Raw genomic sequence first — 16,226 nt, forward strand, 5'->3', positions numbered from 1 at the left:
TATAATAGGATATTGTAGGATAGAATAGAAAATGATAATATAATGGAATATGGATAGAATATATCCGTGCTGTAGCCTACAGCGTCTCAGAGTAAGGCACACAGGACAGATAGGACAGACTGTCCGTGCCTCAGAGTAAGGCACACGGGACAGATAGGACAGGCTGTCCATGCCTCAGAGTAAGGCACACAGGACAGATAGGACAGACTGTCCGTGCCTCAGAGTAAGGCACACAGGACAGATAGGACAGGCTGTCTGTGCCTCAGAGTAAGGCACACGGGACAGATAGGACAGGCTGTCTGCGTCTCAGAGTAAGGCACACAGGACAGACAGCCTGCCTATCTTCTGTATCTATCTAGTGGGAATGTCAGAGGATAATTTTTTGTGTACGTGCACGGCACTCACCGACGCACACTATCTTAGACTTTGAGATAAGAGTGCCTGACTTCATATACCTAGAATCAACTCCAAGCCTACCTCACACCTATTAGTAAACGCAATGTATTTAGTGGAGACTACACACGCTGTAGTAATAGACTAAGAATGTGTAGATCAATCACTTTTGTAGTCTAGCTAATGGAGACATTTAAAAGTGTCCCGTAAGAGACATAGTAGACACATCATTTCGCTACAGCAATACAAACCGCATTTCTCCAGACACGCAGGTCTCGCGTACCGTGCGTGATCCGATAGAGAGAGGACGCGCGTAGAGGGATCGAGGGAAGAAGGAGAGAGGACGAGAGGACACCGAGATCTTTCTACTTGTCTGATGAACGAACCTATTCGAAAAGTATGCGTGGAACCGGCTAGATTTAGACCACTCGTCACTCTACAGTTCGTATGTTGTTGAGGGGAGGGTGGAAAAAAAATAATGATCCTATCCTAGACCTACACCAACGGAAATCTGTATCGCTGCGCTGGCAACTGTGGAAAACAGGACAGCGAGCAAGAGACTGAGATAAACAACATACAACATAGGAAAGCAGCCAACTGCCTAAAACCAAAATAAGCAACTTCTGGGAAGGAACCGGAGGCCAGCGCGGGAAGGACTCATAACAGATCGTTGGAATAGCATCTCGAATAACGGTATGGCGCTGCTGCTGTTGCTGTCTGATACTGTCCGTGTGTGAGAATGCTGTTTTCTGCATAGAAATGTAGCCTATATTTGGGCACCTTACATTCTCCAGTTCGGCCGGTGTGAACACGTGTGTTGATGCTAAAAGTAGCTTGTATGTATCTTCTCCTACGATCACACATATGCGTCCCTTGGATATTGGAACTGTTGCGGCTAAACCTCATTGATTTATTATAGGAACTAGGCAGCCCACGTTTGCGCAGCGCCTCCATATGACGCCACACATATTTAGTAGGAGTGTTGGCTTGCAAACCGCGGTCTGTGTCTCCTGGCCTGTCTGTGTGTTACAGACACACAGACCAGACCTGTCTGCACTGAATACAATGAATACAACGGCACACTTCTGTCTGTGATGTCTCCCCACGCGATGACGACTTCGGTAAAAGTCGAAACGTGGTTGATTTTGGGGTGCAGAGAAAATAGCACTGAGGAGCTGCAATATTCCCGTGCAGGCCTCTCCGTCAATTGACACGTCACACACACCCGTCTTTCCTCATCTCATGTCTTGTCTGTTATTGTGCTCTCTCTCTCTCTCTCTCTCTCTCATCGTCATCAGGCAGGTCGGACATTTGTCATGGAGTTCCTAAACGACTCGTTGGTCGGTGGATCAGACCTGGACCTGAGAGCCTTCCACTTCTACAACGACTCTCTGCTTTTCCAGAACAACTTCAGTATTGGCAACAACGAGACCTACGCCTTCCTCCCCACCGGCATCAAGATCACCATCGTTGTGGTCTACATGATGGTCTGCGTGGTGGGGCTGGTGGGTAACTGTCTGGTCATGTACGTTATCATCAGGTAAGGGCTCGTGGCGACCTCCTCTCTCTACCTGGTCGGATTGAACAGACCTGCACCTTAGAGACGATTTCACCAGAGAGACTATAGACGCACCTTAGAAATGATTTGCACTGACTACCCAATTTCCATTTAGTCATTAAGCAGACACTCCTATTGAGAGCGACTAAAGCACAGTTACATCCATTATAGTTAGCACCTCAGCATTTCACTGCACCTTGTATACCTGAGGTAAACTGTACTGTAATGTTGAGGAAGCTAACACCTCAGCATGTCACTGCACCTTGTATACCTGATGTAAACTGTACTGTAATGTTGAGGAAGCTAACACCTCAGCATTTCACTGCACCTTGTATACCTGCTGTAAACTGGTTATGTGACTACTACAATTGATTTTAATTTTATTGGAGACCTCACCTGTGTTGATTGGTGATGATGCAATAATGCAGCAGAATGTCCATGTTGATGAAATGAGGGCATCTGTCTGTCTGTCTGTCTGTCTGTCTGTCTGTCTGTCTGTCTGTCTGTCTGTCTGTCTGTCTGTCTGTCTCTGTCTGTCTCTGTCTGTCTCTGTCTGTCTCTGTCTCTGTCTCTGTCTCTGTCTCTGTCTCTGTCTCTGTCTCTGTCTGTCTCTGTCTGTCTGTCTGTCTGTCTGTCTGTCTGTCTGTCTGTCTGTCTGTCTGTCTGTCTGTCTGTCTGTCTGTCTGCATTGTGTATAATGGTAGTCTTTGCTGTTACCGCTTCAGAGTGACTGCTCTGTGGTGATGCTTTCAAACCAACACAAGCTGTTGCCTCCATCCAGCCAATCACCTTCACTCAACATCTATTGTTAGATTAACAGTTGGGTCTCACTCAGACAAACCAAATAACTAAACCAAAACAAATAAAACGGTCAAATGCAACGCTACTTGCTTGTGTGTGTATGTGTGTCTCTGTGTGTGTGTGTGTGTGTGTGTGTGTGTGTGTGTGGTGCATGTGTATGTGTGTGTGTGTGTGTGTGTGTGTGTGTGTGTGGTTTGCCAGTCTCTCTATATGAAAAACAAAATAAATGTAAACCTGTTGCTATTATTTAAAAGTTCCTTGAATCCTTTTGCAGCTGTACTTACCTTACCTTTCAAGTTTTCAAACCTTAGTTTCCACAAAAAGCACATTTTTATTAATATCCTCTGTAGGCTGGAGTAAGGCTCCAATTTCAGACAGAGCAATATATTTTCCCAACCAACCAACCAAGGCTTGTCATCCTCTCTTCACAATGGTTGATATTGCCAGTAGAAAATTGAACAACATAGATGGAAAGATTCTAGAAGACAAGAGCAAAAGATTGGCACATACTTCCCTCAGCCACTTTAATATACTGTTTGTGCTGCAGATCTGTGTATCCAAGATCTACAGAAAGAACCAGCTGAGCCCCGAGGACCTGACCTTTAATATTGAATATGTGCGGCAGATCTATACATCCAATATCTACAGAAAGAACCAGCTGAGCCCAGAGGTCCTGGCCTTTAATATTGAATATGTGTTGCAGATCTGTCTATCCAATATCTACAGAAAAAACCAGCTGAGCCCAGAGGTCCTGGCCTTCTTTCTCCGCAGTATTACACAACTCAATCAGATTCATTGTGTGCCTCCTAAATGTCACCCTATTCCTTATGTAAGTCAATAGGGCTCTGGTCAACGTAGTTTACTATTTAGGGAATGTATGTCTGTATGACACTTAACTTAGGTTCTGTAGTTGCATTGTCAGGTTCCTTATAAGGATCAGACCAAGACGCAGCGTGGTATTCGTACATTCTTTTTATTAACTGAATGAACAACGAATAAACCAACTAAATAACAAAACTAACCGTGAAGCTACACAAAATAGTGCTGACAGGCAACTACACATTGACAAGATCCCACACCAGAAAGTGGGAAACAGGGCTGCCTAAATAGGATCCCCAATCAGAGACAACGATAAACAGCTGTCTCTGATTGGGAACTTTCTCAGGCCAACATAGAAATGCAAAAAACCCTAGACCTACAACAACCCTAGACCTACAACAACCCTAGACCTACAAAACCCCTAGACATACAACCACTAGAGTACCCACCCTAGTCACACCCTGACCTAACCAAAATATATAGAAAACATAGATATCTAAGGTCAGGGCGTGACATACACATGTCACAAGGTGTCGTTTCAACCTCTTAATGTCATATGTTAAACAACGTTGAATATCATTTGACTTTCTGTCTACAATGTTGAACTGTTACAGACCACTGAGTTCCTCCGAGCAATTCAATTCAATTCAATTCAATTCAATTCATGTCAATTCAATGGGCTTTTTTAGGGAACATATGCTTACAATACCGAAGCAAGCCAAATAATTAATAAACAAAAAATGAAATAAGCAATAAAAAATGAACTTGTAAACATTACACAAAGGAATAAAGACATTTCAAATGTCATATTATGGCTATGTACTGGGTTGTAACAAAATAAAAATAGTTGAGGTACAAAAGGGAAAATAAACATAAATATGTTGTTTTTTTTACAATGGTGTGTGTTCTTCACTGGTTGCCCTTTTCTCGTGGCAACAGGTCACAAATCTTGCTGCTGTGATGTCACACTGTGGTATTTCACCCAGTAGATGTGGGAGTTTATCAAGATTGGATTTGTTTTAGAAGTCTTTGTGGGTGTGTTGTAATCTGAGGTTAATATGTGTCGTAAACATGGTCATACATTTGGCAGGAGGTTAGGAAGTGCCGTTCAGTTTCCTGATTCGTGGGCAGTGAGCACAGAGCCAGTCTTCTCTTAACCTCTACAGGATTGGTGGGTGCCCCTCGGGACTGTTGAGCTAACGTAGGCTAATGTGATTAGCATGAGGTTGTAAGTAACAAGAAAATGTCCCAGGACATAGACATATCTGATATTGGCAGAAAACTTGAATTCTTGTTCATCTAACTGTACTGTCCAATTTACAGTAGCTATTACAGTGAAATAATACCATGCTATTGTTTGAGGAGAGTGCACAGTTATGAACTTGAAAAGTTATTAATAAACAAATTATGCACATTTGGGCAGACTTGATACAACATTTTGAACAGAAATGCAATGGTTCATTGGATCAGTAAAGAAAATGCAAAAATTCACAGAAGTTGGAGACTTGTATCTCCCTCACTAACTTCAAGCATCGGCTGTCAGAGCTCTTTTCCATACCGTAAACCTGTCTTACTGCAGACTCAGAGTAAACTCTTTTCCATACTGTAAACCTGTACTACTGCCATAAGTTCTTATTTTATTTTTTGTTTATTGTATACAGTGACTATACTGTAGCTTTGGATAACAGAATCTGCATAATCGGCTGGTGTCACCAACTGGGAAATGTAGTGGCACCAGGGGAAAACGTGAGTCAGGAAACATGATTTGCTATTGTGTGTAGCTGTGTTTGTGTGTAGCTGTGTTTGTGTGCAGCTGTGTTTGTGTGTAGCTGTGTTTGTGTGTAGCTGTGTTTGTGTGTACTATGGTGTGTAGCTGTGTTTGTGTGTATTATGGTGTGCAGCTGTGTTTGTGTGTAGCTGTGTTTGTGTGTAGCTGTGTTTGTGTGTAGCTGTGTTTGTGTGCAGCTGTGTTTGTGTGCAGCTGTGTTTGTGTGTAGCTGTGTTTGTGTGTAGCTGTGTTTGTGTGTACTATGGTGTGTAGCTGTGTTTGTGTGCAGCTGTGTAGCTGTGTAGCTGTGTTTGTGTGTATTATGGTGTGTAGCTGTGTTTGTGTGTAGCTGTGTTTGTGTGCAGCTGTGTAGCTGTGTAGCTGTGTTTGTGTGTATTATGGTGTGTAGCTGTGTTTGTGTGTAGCTGTGTTTGTGTGCAGCTGTGTAGCTGTGTAGCTGTGTTTGTGTGTATTATGGTGTGTAGCTGTGTACTGTGGTGTGTATTATGGTGTGTAGCTGTGTTTGTGTGTATTATGGTGTGTAGCTGTGTACTGTGGTGTGTAGTTGTGTTTGTGTGTACTATGGTGTGTAGCTGTGTATTATGGTGTGTAGTTGTGTTTGTGTGTACTATGGTGTGTAGCTGTGTTTGTTGTTAACTATGGTGTGTAGTTGTGTTTGTGTGTACTATGGTGTGTAGCTGTGTACTGTGGTGTGTAGTTGTGTTTGTGTGTACTATGGTGTGTAGCTGTGTACTATGGTGTGTAGCTGTGTTTGTTGTTAACTATGGTGTGTAGCTGTGTTTGTGTGTACTATGGTGTGTAGCTGTGTTTGTGTGTACTATGGTGTGTAGCTGTGTACTATGGTGTGTAGCTGTGTTTGTGTGTACTATGGTGTGTAGCTGTGTACTATGGTGTGTAGCTGTGTGCAGCTGTGTACTATGGTGTGTAGCTGTGTTTGTTGTTAACTATGGTGTGTAGCTGTGTTTGTGTGTACTATGGTGTGTAGTTGTGTTTGTGTGTACTATGGTGTGTAGCTGTGTTTGTGTGTACTATGGTGTGTAGCTGTGTACTATGGTGTGTAGCTGTGTTTGTGTGTACTATGGTGTGTAGTTGTGTTTGTGTGTGCTTAGTGTGTAGTTATACTGTTTTTGTGTGCTCTGGTATCATAGTGTAGTAATGCTTGTGTAGTGTGTATAGGGTAGTAGTGTTTGTATAGTGTGTATAGTGTGTAGTAGTGTTTGTGGTGTGTATAGTGTAGTAGTGTTTGTGTGGTGTGTATAGTGTAGTAGTGTTTGTATAGTGTGTATAGTGTTTGTATAGTGTGTATAGTGTGGTAGTGTTTGTATAGTGTGTATAGTGTGGTAGTGTTTGTATAGTGTGTATAGTGTAGTAGTGTTTGTATAGTGTGTATTGTGTTTGTATAGTGTGTATAGTGTGGTAGTGTTTGTGTGGTGTGTAAGGTTGCACATTTTGGAGAATACTCAGAGGTGGAAACTGGAAATTAACGGGAATATATGGGAATATATGGGAATATATGGGAATTAATGGAAATATATGGGAATTAACGGAAATATATGGGAATTAACGGAAATATATGGGAATATATGGGAATATATGGGAATTAACGGAAATATATGCAAATTAATATCAATACCATTTAAATGTAGATGTTTTTTTGCATTGGATATATTTACCACATCATATGGAGACAGAAACATAAACCTTTTACCTTTTAAGTAGACATCATTACAAATGATTAATTAAATCCTTCCAATAGAAAAATAATAAATGATTTAGTAAACAAATTGAACTTTATTAAATCCCATCACATGGGATGATTTCACTGAACAAAAAAAAGAAAGGGAATATTGAATGATCCCCAATGATCCATCGCATCTCCCAAATACATTTTCAACATACATCTGTAAAATGATTGCCTAGAAACAAAATCTCTGGTTGTCTTCCTCTCAGGCTTCCATGTCTTCTCCCTGGACCTCCTCAATGTCCACCTCTTTAACATCAAACTCTGAGGCCTCATCTTCACTGTCACTTTCCAACCTTGTTGGGGATGGCTCGTTGTCAGGTTCAAAAAACCAAAGATTTGCCTGGATGGCCACCCATTTTTCAACCCTTGTATTGGTCAGCCTGTTGCGTGCTTTGGTGTGTGTGTTCCCAAACAAGGCCCAGTTGCTCTCTGAGGTGGCTGATGGTGGGATTTGGAGGATGATGGAGGGGAAAGAGCCTCAGATCCACAAAGTCCCTTCCACCAGGTGGCTGATGAGATATGTTGGCACGACTACCATACTGCTTCTCCATCCCAAAGCCCTTGCTTGGAAGTATACTTCTCCAGACTGCCAAGAACCTTGCCCTCATCCAGGCCAAGGTGGCGAGATACAGTAGTGATGACACCATAGGCCTTGTTGATCTCTGCACCAGACAGGATGCTCTTGCCAGCGTACTTGGTGTCCATGTACGCTGAAGCGTGTCTGGGCTTCAGGCAGAAATCTTCACACTTTTTGATGTATTTCAGAACTGCAGTTTCCTCTGTTTGGAGCAACAGTGAAGTGGGCAGGACAGTACAGATTGCTTCTCTTACATCTGCAAGCAGAGTGAACATCAGACAGGATGGCATTGTCTCCCTCAATCCGTGCAATGGCTACTGCTATAGGTTTCAGGAGTTTCAGGCTGGTTACCACTCTCTCCCAAAATACATAATCCAGGAGTATCCTCTTGATGGGGCTGTCCATATTGGCAAACTGTGATATGGCCAATTCTTAGAGAGATTCCTCCCACTCCAGGAGACTGTCAAACATGATGACAACACCACCCCAACGGGTGTTGCTGGGCAGCTTCAATGTGGTGCTTTTATTCTTCTCACTTCGCTTGGTGAGGTAGATTGCTACTACAACTTGATGACCCTACACATACCTAAACATTTCCTTGGCTCTCTTGTAGAGTGTATCTATTTTTTTCAGTGTGCCATGATGTCCTTGAGGAGCAAATTAAATGCATGAGCAGCACAGCCAATGGGTGTGATGTGAGGGTAGGACTCCTCCACTTTAGACCAAGCAGCCTTCATGTTCGCAGCATTGTCTGTCACCAGTGCAAATACCTTCTGTGGTCCAAGGTCATTGATGACTGCCTTCAGCTCATCTGCAATGTAGAGACGGGTGTGTCTGTTGTCCGTTGTGTCTGTGCTCTTGTAGAATACTGGTTGAGGGGTGAAGATGATGTAGTTAATTATTCCTTGCCCACGAACATTCGACCACCCATCAGAGATGATTGCAATACAGTCTGCTTTCTCAATGATTTGCTTGACCTTCACTTGAACTCTGTTGAACTCTGCATCCAGCAAATGAGTAGATAAAGCATGTCTGGTTGGCGGGGTGAATGCTGGGCGAAGAACATTCAGAAAACCCTTCCAATACACATTGCCTGTGAGCATCAGAGGCGAACCAGTTGCATACACAGCTCGAGCAAGACATTCATCAGCATTTCTCTGACTACGTTCCTCCATTCAGTCAAAAAACCGTCTGATTCCAGGAGGTGTCGATAAGGTGTCTGATTCATCATTTTCACCTTGAATAGAAGTAGAGGGACTTTTGTCAGAGGTTGCTTGTTGTGATTTCTGAGGGAACTTTATGCACTTGGCCAGATGATTCTGCATCTTTGTTGCATTCTTCACATATGATTTAGAACAGTATTTGCAAATGTACACAGCTTTTCCTTCTACATTAGCTGCAGTGAAATGTCTCCACACATCAAATCAAATCAAATCAAATGTATTTATATAGCCCTTCGTACATCAGCTGATATCTCAAAGTGCTGTACAGAAACCCAGCCTAAAACCCCAAACAGCAAGCAATGCAGGTGTAGAATCACGGTGGCTAGGAAAAACTCCCTAGAAAGGCCAAAACCTAGGAAGAAACCTAGAGAGGAACCAGGCTATGAGGGGTGGCCAGTCCTCTTCTGGCTGTGCCGGGTGGAGATTATAACAGAACATGGCCAAGATGTTCAAATGTTCATAAATGACCAGCATGGTCAAATAATAATAATCACAGTAGTTGTCGAGGGTGCAGCAAGTCAGCACCTCAGGAGTAAATCTCAGTTGGCTTTTCACAGCCGATCATTAAGAGTATCTCTACCGCTCCTGCTGTCTCTAGAGAGTTGAAAACAGCAGTTCTGGGACATGTAGCACGTCCGGTGAACAGGTCATGATTACATAGCCGCAGGCAGAACAGTTGAAACTGGAGCAGCAGCATGGCCAGGTGGACTGGGGACAGCAAGGAGTCATCATGCCAGGTAGTCCTGAGGCATGGTCCTAGGGCTCAGGTCCTCCGAGAGAAAGGGAGAAAGAGAGAATTAGAGAGAGCACACTTAAATTCACACAGGACACCGGATAGGACACCGGATGGATGAGTCTTCAGTAAAGACTTAAAGGTTGAGACCGAGTCTGCGTCTCTCACATGGGTAGGCAGACCGTTCCATAAAAATAGAGCTCTATAGGAGAAAGCCCTGCCTCCAGCTGTTTGCTTAGAAATTCTAGGGACAATTAGGAGGCCTGCGTCTTGTGACCGTAGCGTACGTGTAGGTATGTACGGCAGGACCAAATCAGAGAGATAGGTAGTAGCAAGCCCATGTAATGCTTTGTAGGATAGCAGTAAAACCTTGAAATCAGCCATTGACTTAACAGGAAGCGAGTGTAGGGAGGCTAGCACTGGAGTAATATGATCACATTGTTTGGTTCTAGTCAGGATTCTAGCAGCCGTGTTTTGCACTAACTGAAGTTTATTTAGTGCTTTATCCGGGTAGCCGGCAAGTAGAGCATTGCAGTAGTCTAACCTAGAAGTAACAAAAGCATGGATACATTTTTCTGCATTATTTTTTGACAGAAAGTTTCTGATTTTGGCAATGTTACGTAGATGGAAAAAAGCTGTCCTTGAAATGGTCTTGATATGTTCGTCAAAAGAGAGATCAGGGTCCAGAGTAACGCCGAGGTCCTTCACAGTTTTATTTGAGACCACTGTACAACCATCAAGATTAATTGTCAGATTCAACAGAAGATCTCTGTTTTAAACACACTTTGCTGTAGGTTACTATTTACTAGTTAACAAAAAATGATGTATCGTATAAAATATCTTCACCCCACCCAGTACTGTAATCAAAACTTACCAGGAAGCACGTAGTCCTTGGCTCAGACAGTGTAGTAGTGTGGGCTCAATAGCATCTCATTAGTGTGCGAGATCTTGAGAATCAGCTGGACATGTGATGGAAGAATGCACTGTACATGCAGAGGGTTACAATTCCATTGAATTGGGGATGGTTTAACCAAAATATGCCACAGGACCTAGAATTGCCTAAGCGAACTGTTTTTGATTCATTTAAGCAAAATTCCCCAAATTCCCGGGCTTACAATTGAAAATGTCCGGAAAAATTCTGCCCCTTTGCAACCCTGGTGGTGTGTATAGTGTAGTTGTGTTTGTGTGGTGTGTAGTTGTGTTTGTGTGGTGTGTAGTAGTGTTTGTGTGGTGTGTAGTAGTGTAGTATTGCTTGTGTGGTGTGTATAGTGTAGTAGTGTGTACTATGGTGTGTATAGTGTACTCGTGTGTACTACAGTGTCTATTGTGTAGTAGTGTGTACTATGGTGTGTATAGTGTAGTAGTGTGTACTACAGTGTCTATTGTGTAGTAGTGTGTACTATGGTGTGTATAGTGTAGTAGTGTGTACTATGGTGTGTGTATAGTGTACTCGTGTGTACTACAGTGTCTATTGTGTAGTAGTGTGTACTATGGTGTGTATAGTGTAGTAGTGTGTACTACAGTGTCTATTGTGTAGTAGTGTGTACTATGGTGTGTATAGTGTAGTAGTGTGTACTATGGTGTGTTTAGTCATATTTGTGTGGTGTGTATTGTGTAGTAGTGTTTGTGTGGTGTGTATTGTGTAGTCGTGTGTTATATGATGTCTATAGTGTAGTAGTGTTTGTATGGTGTTTATAGTGTAGTAGTATTTGTGTGGTGTGTATTGTGTAGTAGTGTGTTATATGATGTCTATAGTGTAGTAGTGTTTGTATGGTGTTTATAGTGTAGTAGTATTTGTGTGGTGTTTATAGTGTAGTAGTGTGTTGTATGGTGTCTATAGTGTAGTAGTGTTTGTGTGGTGTGTATAGTGTAGTAGTGTTTGTGTGGTGTGTATACTGTAGTAGTGTGTACTGTGGTGTGTATACTGTAGTAGTGTGTACTGTGGTGTCTAATAGTGTAGTTTTGTGTGCTATGGTGTGAAAAATATGTCTGATATTTAAATTATTTACAACGTTTTAACAAGATTCTGAGAGCTCTGCTGTCAAATAATCATTCAGGAAGGGGCCGAGGTGTTGGTAGGGAGGTCAGGGCGGCGAGGAGGGAGGGATGGGGAGGGAAGGAGGGAGGGGGGAGAGAGGGAGGGGGAGGGAGGGGGGATTTAGCCAATTAACCAAGATTCGGAGAGCTCTGCTGTCGAAGAAACATTCAGGAAGGGGTGAGGTGTGGGTAGGGAGGTCAGGGCGGTGAAAAGGGAGGGAGGGGGAGGTCAGGGCGGCGAGCAGGGAGGGGGGATGGAGCCAATTAACCAAGTTTCTGAGAGCTCTGCCCTGGATGAATGGTTCAGGAGGGGTGGGATGTTGGTAGGGTGGTCAGGGCGAGGAGGGAGAGTGGTGGTGTGGGGGGGGGGGGGGGGGGTGGAGGAAGTTCTTGGAAAACGTCATTGATTTCTGCTGATAGGCACAATGGGCTCTGTTTGTGGCTGCCATTAATAAACCGGCACCATCGTCAAATCACTTGTTTGCAATTTTTGTTAAAGACGGCGCTCTTCCATTTGCAAACCCTAGCGTCAGGATTGGTCATTTACCTGTCTTATATGGTCTCTGCAAAGTTTGGTATCACATGAACATCATTTTCTGACTCAAATGAGATTTCCTCAAAGTCCAAAAGACTTTGAAATGGAAGTTTCGTGATATGTAACTTTCAAGTTTGCATGAATGTGAAACTATGTACATTGGTCAGTTCAAAAGTGCTTTTCAACTCTGTAATGGACGTAAATGTATTTCCTTTCGCAAGGCATTTACGGTTACTATGCCTTTAGTTGTCCATGTTTTCTTTTTATTTTTTTATTTATTTGATTTCACCTTTATTTAACCAGGTAGGCTAGTTGAGAACACCTTTATTTAACCAGGGAGGCTAGTTGAGAACACCTTTATTTAACCAGGTAGGCCAGTTGAGAACAAGTTCTCATTTACAACTGTGACCTGGCCAAGATAAAGCAAAGCAATGTGACAAAAACAACAACACAGTTACACATAAACAAACGTACAGTGAATAACACAATAGAAAAAGCTATGCACAGGTGCAGTGATCGGTGAGCTGCTCTGACAGCTGATGCTTAAAGTTAGAGAGGGAGATATAAGACTCCAGCTTCAGAGATTTTTTGCAATTCGTTCCAGTCATTGGCAGCAGAGAACTGGAAGGAAAGGTGGCCAAAGGAAGTGTTGGCTTTGGGGATGACCAGTGCAATCTACATGCTGGACCGCGTGCTACGGGTGGGTGTTGCTATGGTGACTAGTGAGCTGAGATAAGGCAGGGCTTTACCTAGCAAAGACTTATAGTTGACCTGGAGACAGATGGTTTGGTGACAAATATGTAGCGAGGGCCAGACAACGAGAGCATACAGGTTACAGTGGTGGGTAGTATATGGGGCTTTGGTGATTTAAATCAAAATAAACATGTTGGATGAATGAGTCTCTTGTGAGATTGCAAATGTAGACTTCATTACCATATTGCACTTACACACTACAGTACCTCTCAAAGTGAAGGAGGCTTTGTTGCGAAATAGGAAGCCAATTTTAGATTTCATTTTGGATTGGAGATGCTTAATGTGAGTCTGGAAGGTGTGTTTACAGTCTAACCAGACACCTATGTATTTGTAGTTGTCCACATATTCTAGGTCAGAAACGTCCAGAGTAGTGATGCTAGTCGGGCGGGAGGGTGCGGACAGAAATCGGTTGAAGAGCATGCACTTAGTTTTACTAGCATTTAGAAGCAGTTGGAGGTCAAGGAAGGAGACTTGTATGGCGTTGAAGCTCGTTTGGAGGTTAGTTAACAGTGTCCAAAGAAGGGCCAGAAGTATACAGAATGGTGTCGTCTGCATAGAGGTGGATCAGAGAATCACACGCAGCAAGAGCGACATCATTGATATATACAGAGAAAAGAGTCGGCCCGAGAATTGAACCCTGTGGCACCCCCATAGAGACTGCCAGAGGTCCGGACAACAGGCACTCCGATTTGACACACTGAACTTTATCTGAGAAGTAGTTGGTGAACCAGGCGAGGCAGTCATTTGAGAAGCCAAGGCTTTTTAATCTGACGATAAGAATACGGTGATTGACATCGAAAGCCTTGGCCAGGTCAATGAAGACAGCTGCACAGTACTGTCTTTTATCGATGGCGGTTCTAACATTGTTTAGGACCTTGAGCATGGCTGAGATGCACCCGTGACCAGCTCGGAAACCAGATTGCATTGTGGAGAATGTACGGAGGTATTCAAAGTGGTTGGTGATCTGTTTATTAACTTCGAAGATTGAAGATTTTAGAAAGACAGGATGGATATAGGTCTGTAACAGTTTGGGTCTAGAGTGTCATGACGTTGGCCTGGGGGTAGGTTTATGACAGTCATAAATACCTCTTCCCCCCTTGTTCCTCTCTCTACCCTACTGATGTGAAATTTGAAAACCCCTTGGTTAACATAGAGATTCTGGGAACATCAGAAGGTGGGGGGAAATGAACTATATTCTGGTAATCCGACCAATTGAACAGATGCGGTGGTACTTAATGAATATGACGTCAGTTCGGTTGTCATCTGAGACATTCTCATCAATGATAAGATGACAAACTTTACAGTGGAAAGTCTACACATCAGAGTTATCGGATTCACGTGGAATTGTTGTTCAATTTAAATGTTTGAATATAAAATTATTGGTGAAGAGATGAAATGCGACATTTTGTTACGTTACAGCCATATTCTAAAATGGCTTAAATTAATGTTTTTTTCCCCTCTTTAATCTACACACAATACCCCATAATGATGAAGCAAAAACCGTTTTTTTAGAAATGTTGGCAGATTGATAAAAAAAAAAAAAAAAAAAGATATCACATTTACATAAGTATTTATACAAGTATATAAATGGTCATCATGAACTATTTACATTGACACCCCCCTTTAATTTTACACCGCTGTTTATTACACACACCTGTATAAATGACCTAGACTAACCTGTACCCACATATCTATTACACCTGTACAAATGACCTAGACTAACCTGTACCCACATATCTATTACACCTGTATAAATGACCTAGACTAACCTGTACCCACATATCTATTACACCTGTATAAATGACCTAGACTAACCTGTACCCACATGTCTATTACACCTGTATAAATGACCTAACCTGTACCCACATATCTATTACACCTGTATAAATGACCTAGACTAACCTGTACCCACATGTCTATTACACCTGTATAAATGACCTAGACTAACCTGTACCCACATATCTATTACACCTGTATAAATGACCTAGACTAACCTGTACCCACATATCTATTACACCTGTATAAATGACCTAGACTAACCTGTACCCACATGTCTATTACACATGTATAAATGACCTAGACTAACCTGTACCCAAATATCTATTACACCTGTACAAATGACCTAGACTAACCTGTACCCAAATATCTATTACACCTGTACAAATGACCTAGACTAACCTGTACCCACATATCTATTACACCTGTATAAATGACCTAGACTAACCTGTACCCACATATCTATTACACCTGTATAAATGACCTAGACTAACCTGTACCCACATATCTATTACACCTGTATAAATGACCTAGACTAACCTGTACCCACATATCTATTACACCTGTATAAATGACCTAGACTAACCTGTACCCAAATATCTATTACACCTGTATAAATGACCTAGACTAACCTGTACCCACATATCTATTACACCTGTATACATGACCTAGACTAACCTGTACCCAAATATCTATTACACCTGTATAAATGACCTAGACTAACCTGTACCCACATATCTATTACACCTGTATAAATGACCTAGACTAACCTGTACCCACATATCTATTACACCTGTATAAATGACCTAGACTAACCTGTACCCAAATATCTATTACACCTGTATAAATGACCTAGAATAACCTGTACCCACATATCTATTACACCTGTATAAATGACCTAGACTAACCTGTACCCACATATCTATTACACCTGTATAAATGACCTAGACTAACCTGTACCCAAATATCTATTACACCTGTATAAATGACCTAGACTAACCTGTACCCACATATCTATTACACCTGTATAAATGACCTAGACTAACCTGTACCCACATATCTATTACACCTGTACAAATGACCTAGACTAACCTGTACCCACATATCTATTACACCTGTATAAATGACCTAGACTAACCTGTACCCACATATCTATTACACCTGTACAAATGACCTAGACTAACCTGTACCCAAATATCTATTACACCTGTACAAATGACCTAGACTAACCTGTACCCACATATCTATTACACCTGTATAAATGACCTAGACTAACCTGTACCCACATATCTATTACACCTGTATAAATGACCTAGACTAACCTGTACCCACATATCTATTACACCTGTATAAATGACCTAGACTAACCTGTACCCACATATCTATTACACCTGTATAAATGACCTAGACTAACCTGTACCCAAATATCTATTACACCTGTATAAATGACCTAGACTAACCTGTACCCACATATCTATTACACCTGTA

At 42.2% G+C, this 16,226-nt stretch overlaps 1 protein-coding gene across 1 annotated transcript in view; it reads left to right on the top strand.

The window, feature by feature from the left end:
* The first annotated feature begins 419 nt into the window (after positions 1 to 419).
* The window catches only part of oprl1 (opiate receptor-like 1), a 63,365-nt gene continuing 47,558 nt past the window's right edge, over positions 420 to 16,226 (top strand). Inside the window, exons 1-2 of the mRNA XM_036947816.1 lie at positions 420 to 1,086; positions 1,692 to 1,933. Coding sequence (XP_036803711.1) covers positions 1,710 to 1,933 — 224 coding nt within the window. The 5' untranslated portion in view covers positions 420 to 1,086; positions 1,692 to 1,709. The remainder of the gene's footprint in view (positions 1,087 to 1,691; positions 1,934 to 16,226) is intronic.

This window comes from Oncorhynchus mykiss, chromosome 16 (assembly GCF_013265735.2).
Source record: "Oncorhynchus mykiss isolate Arlee chromosome 16, USDA_OmykA_1.1, whole genome shotgun sequence".
Classification (NCBI taxonomy): Eukaryota; Metazoa; Chordata; class Actinopteri; order Salmoniformes; family Salmonidae; genus Oncorhynchus; species Oncorhynchus mykiss.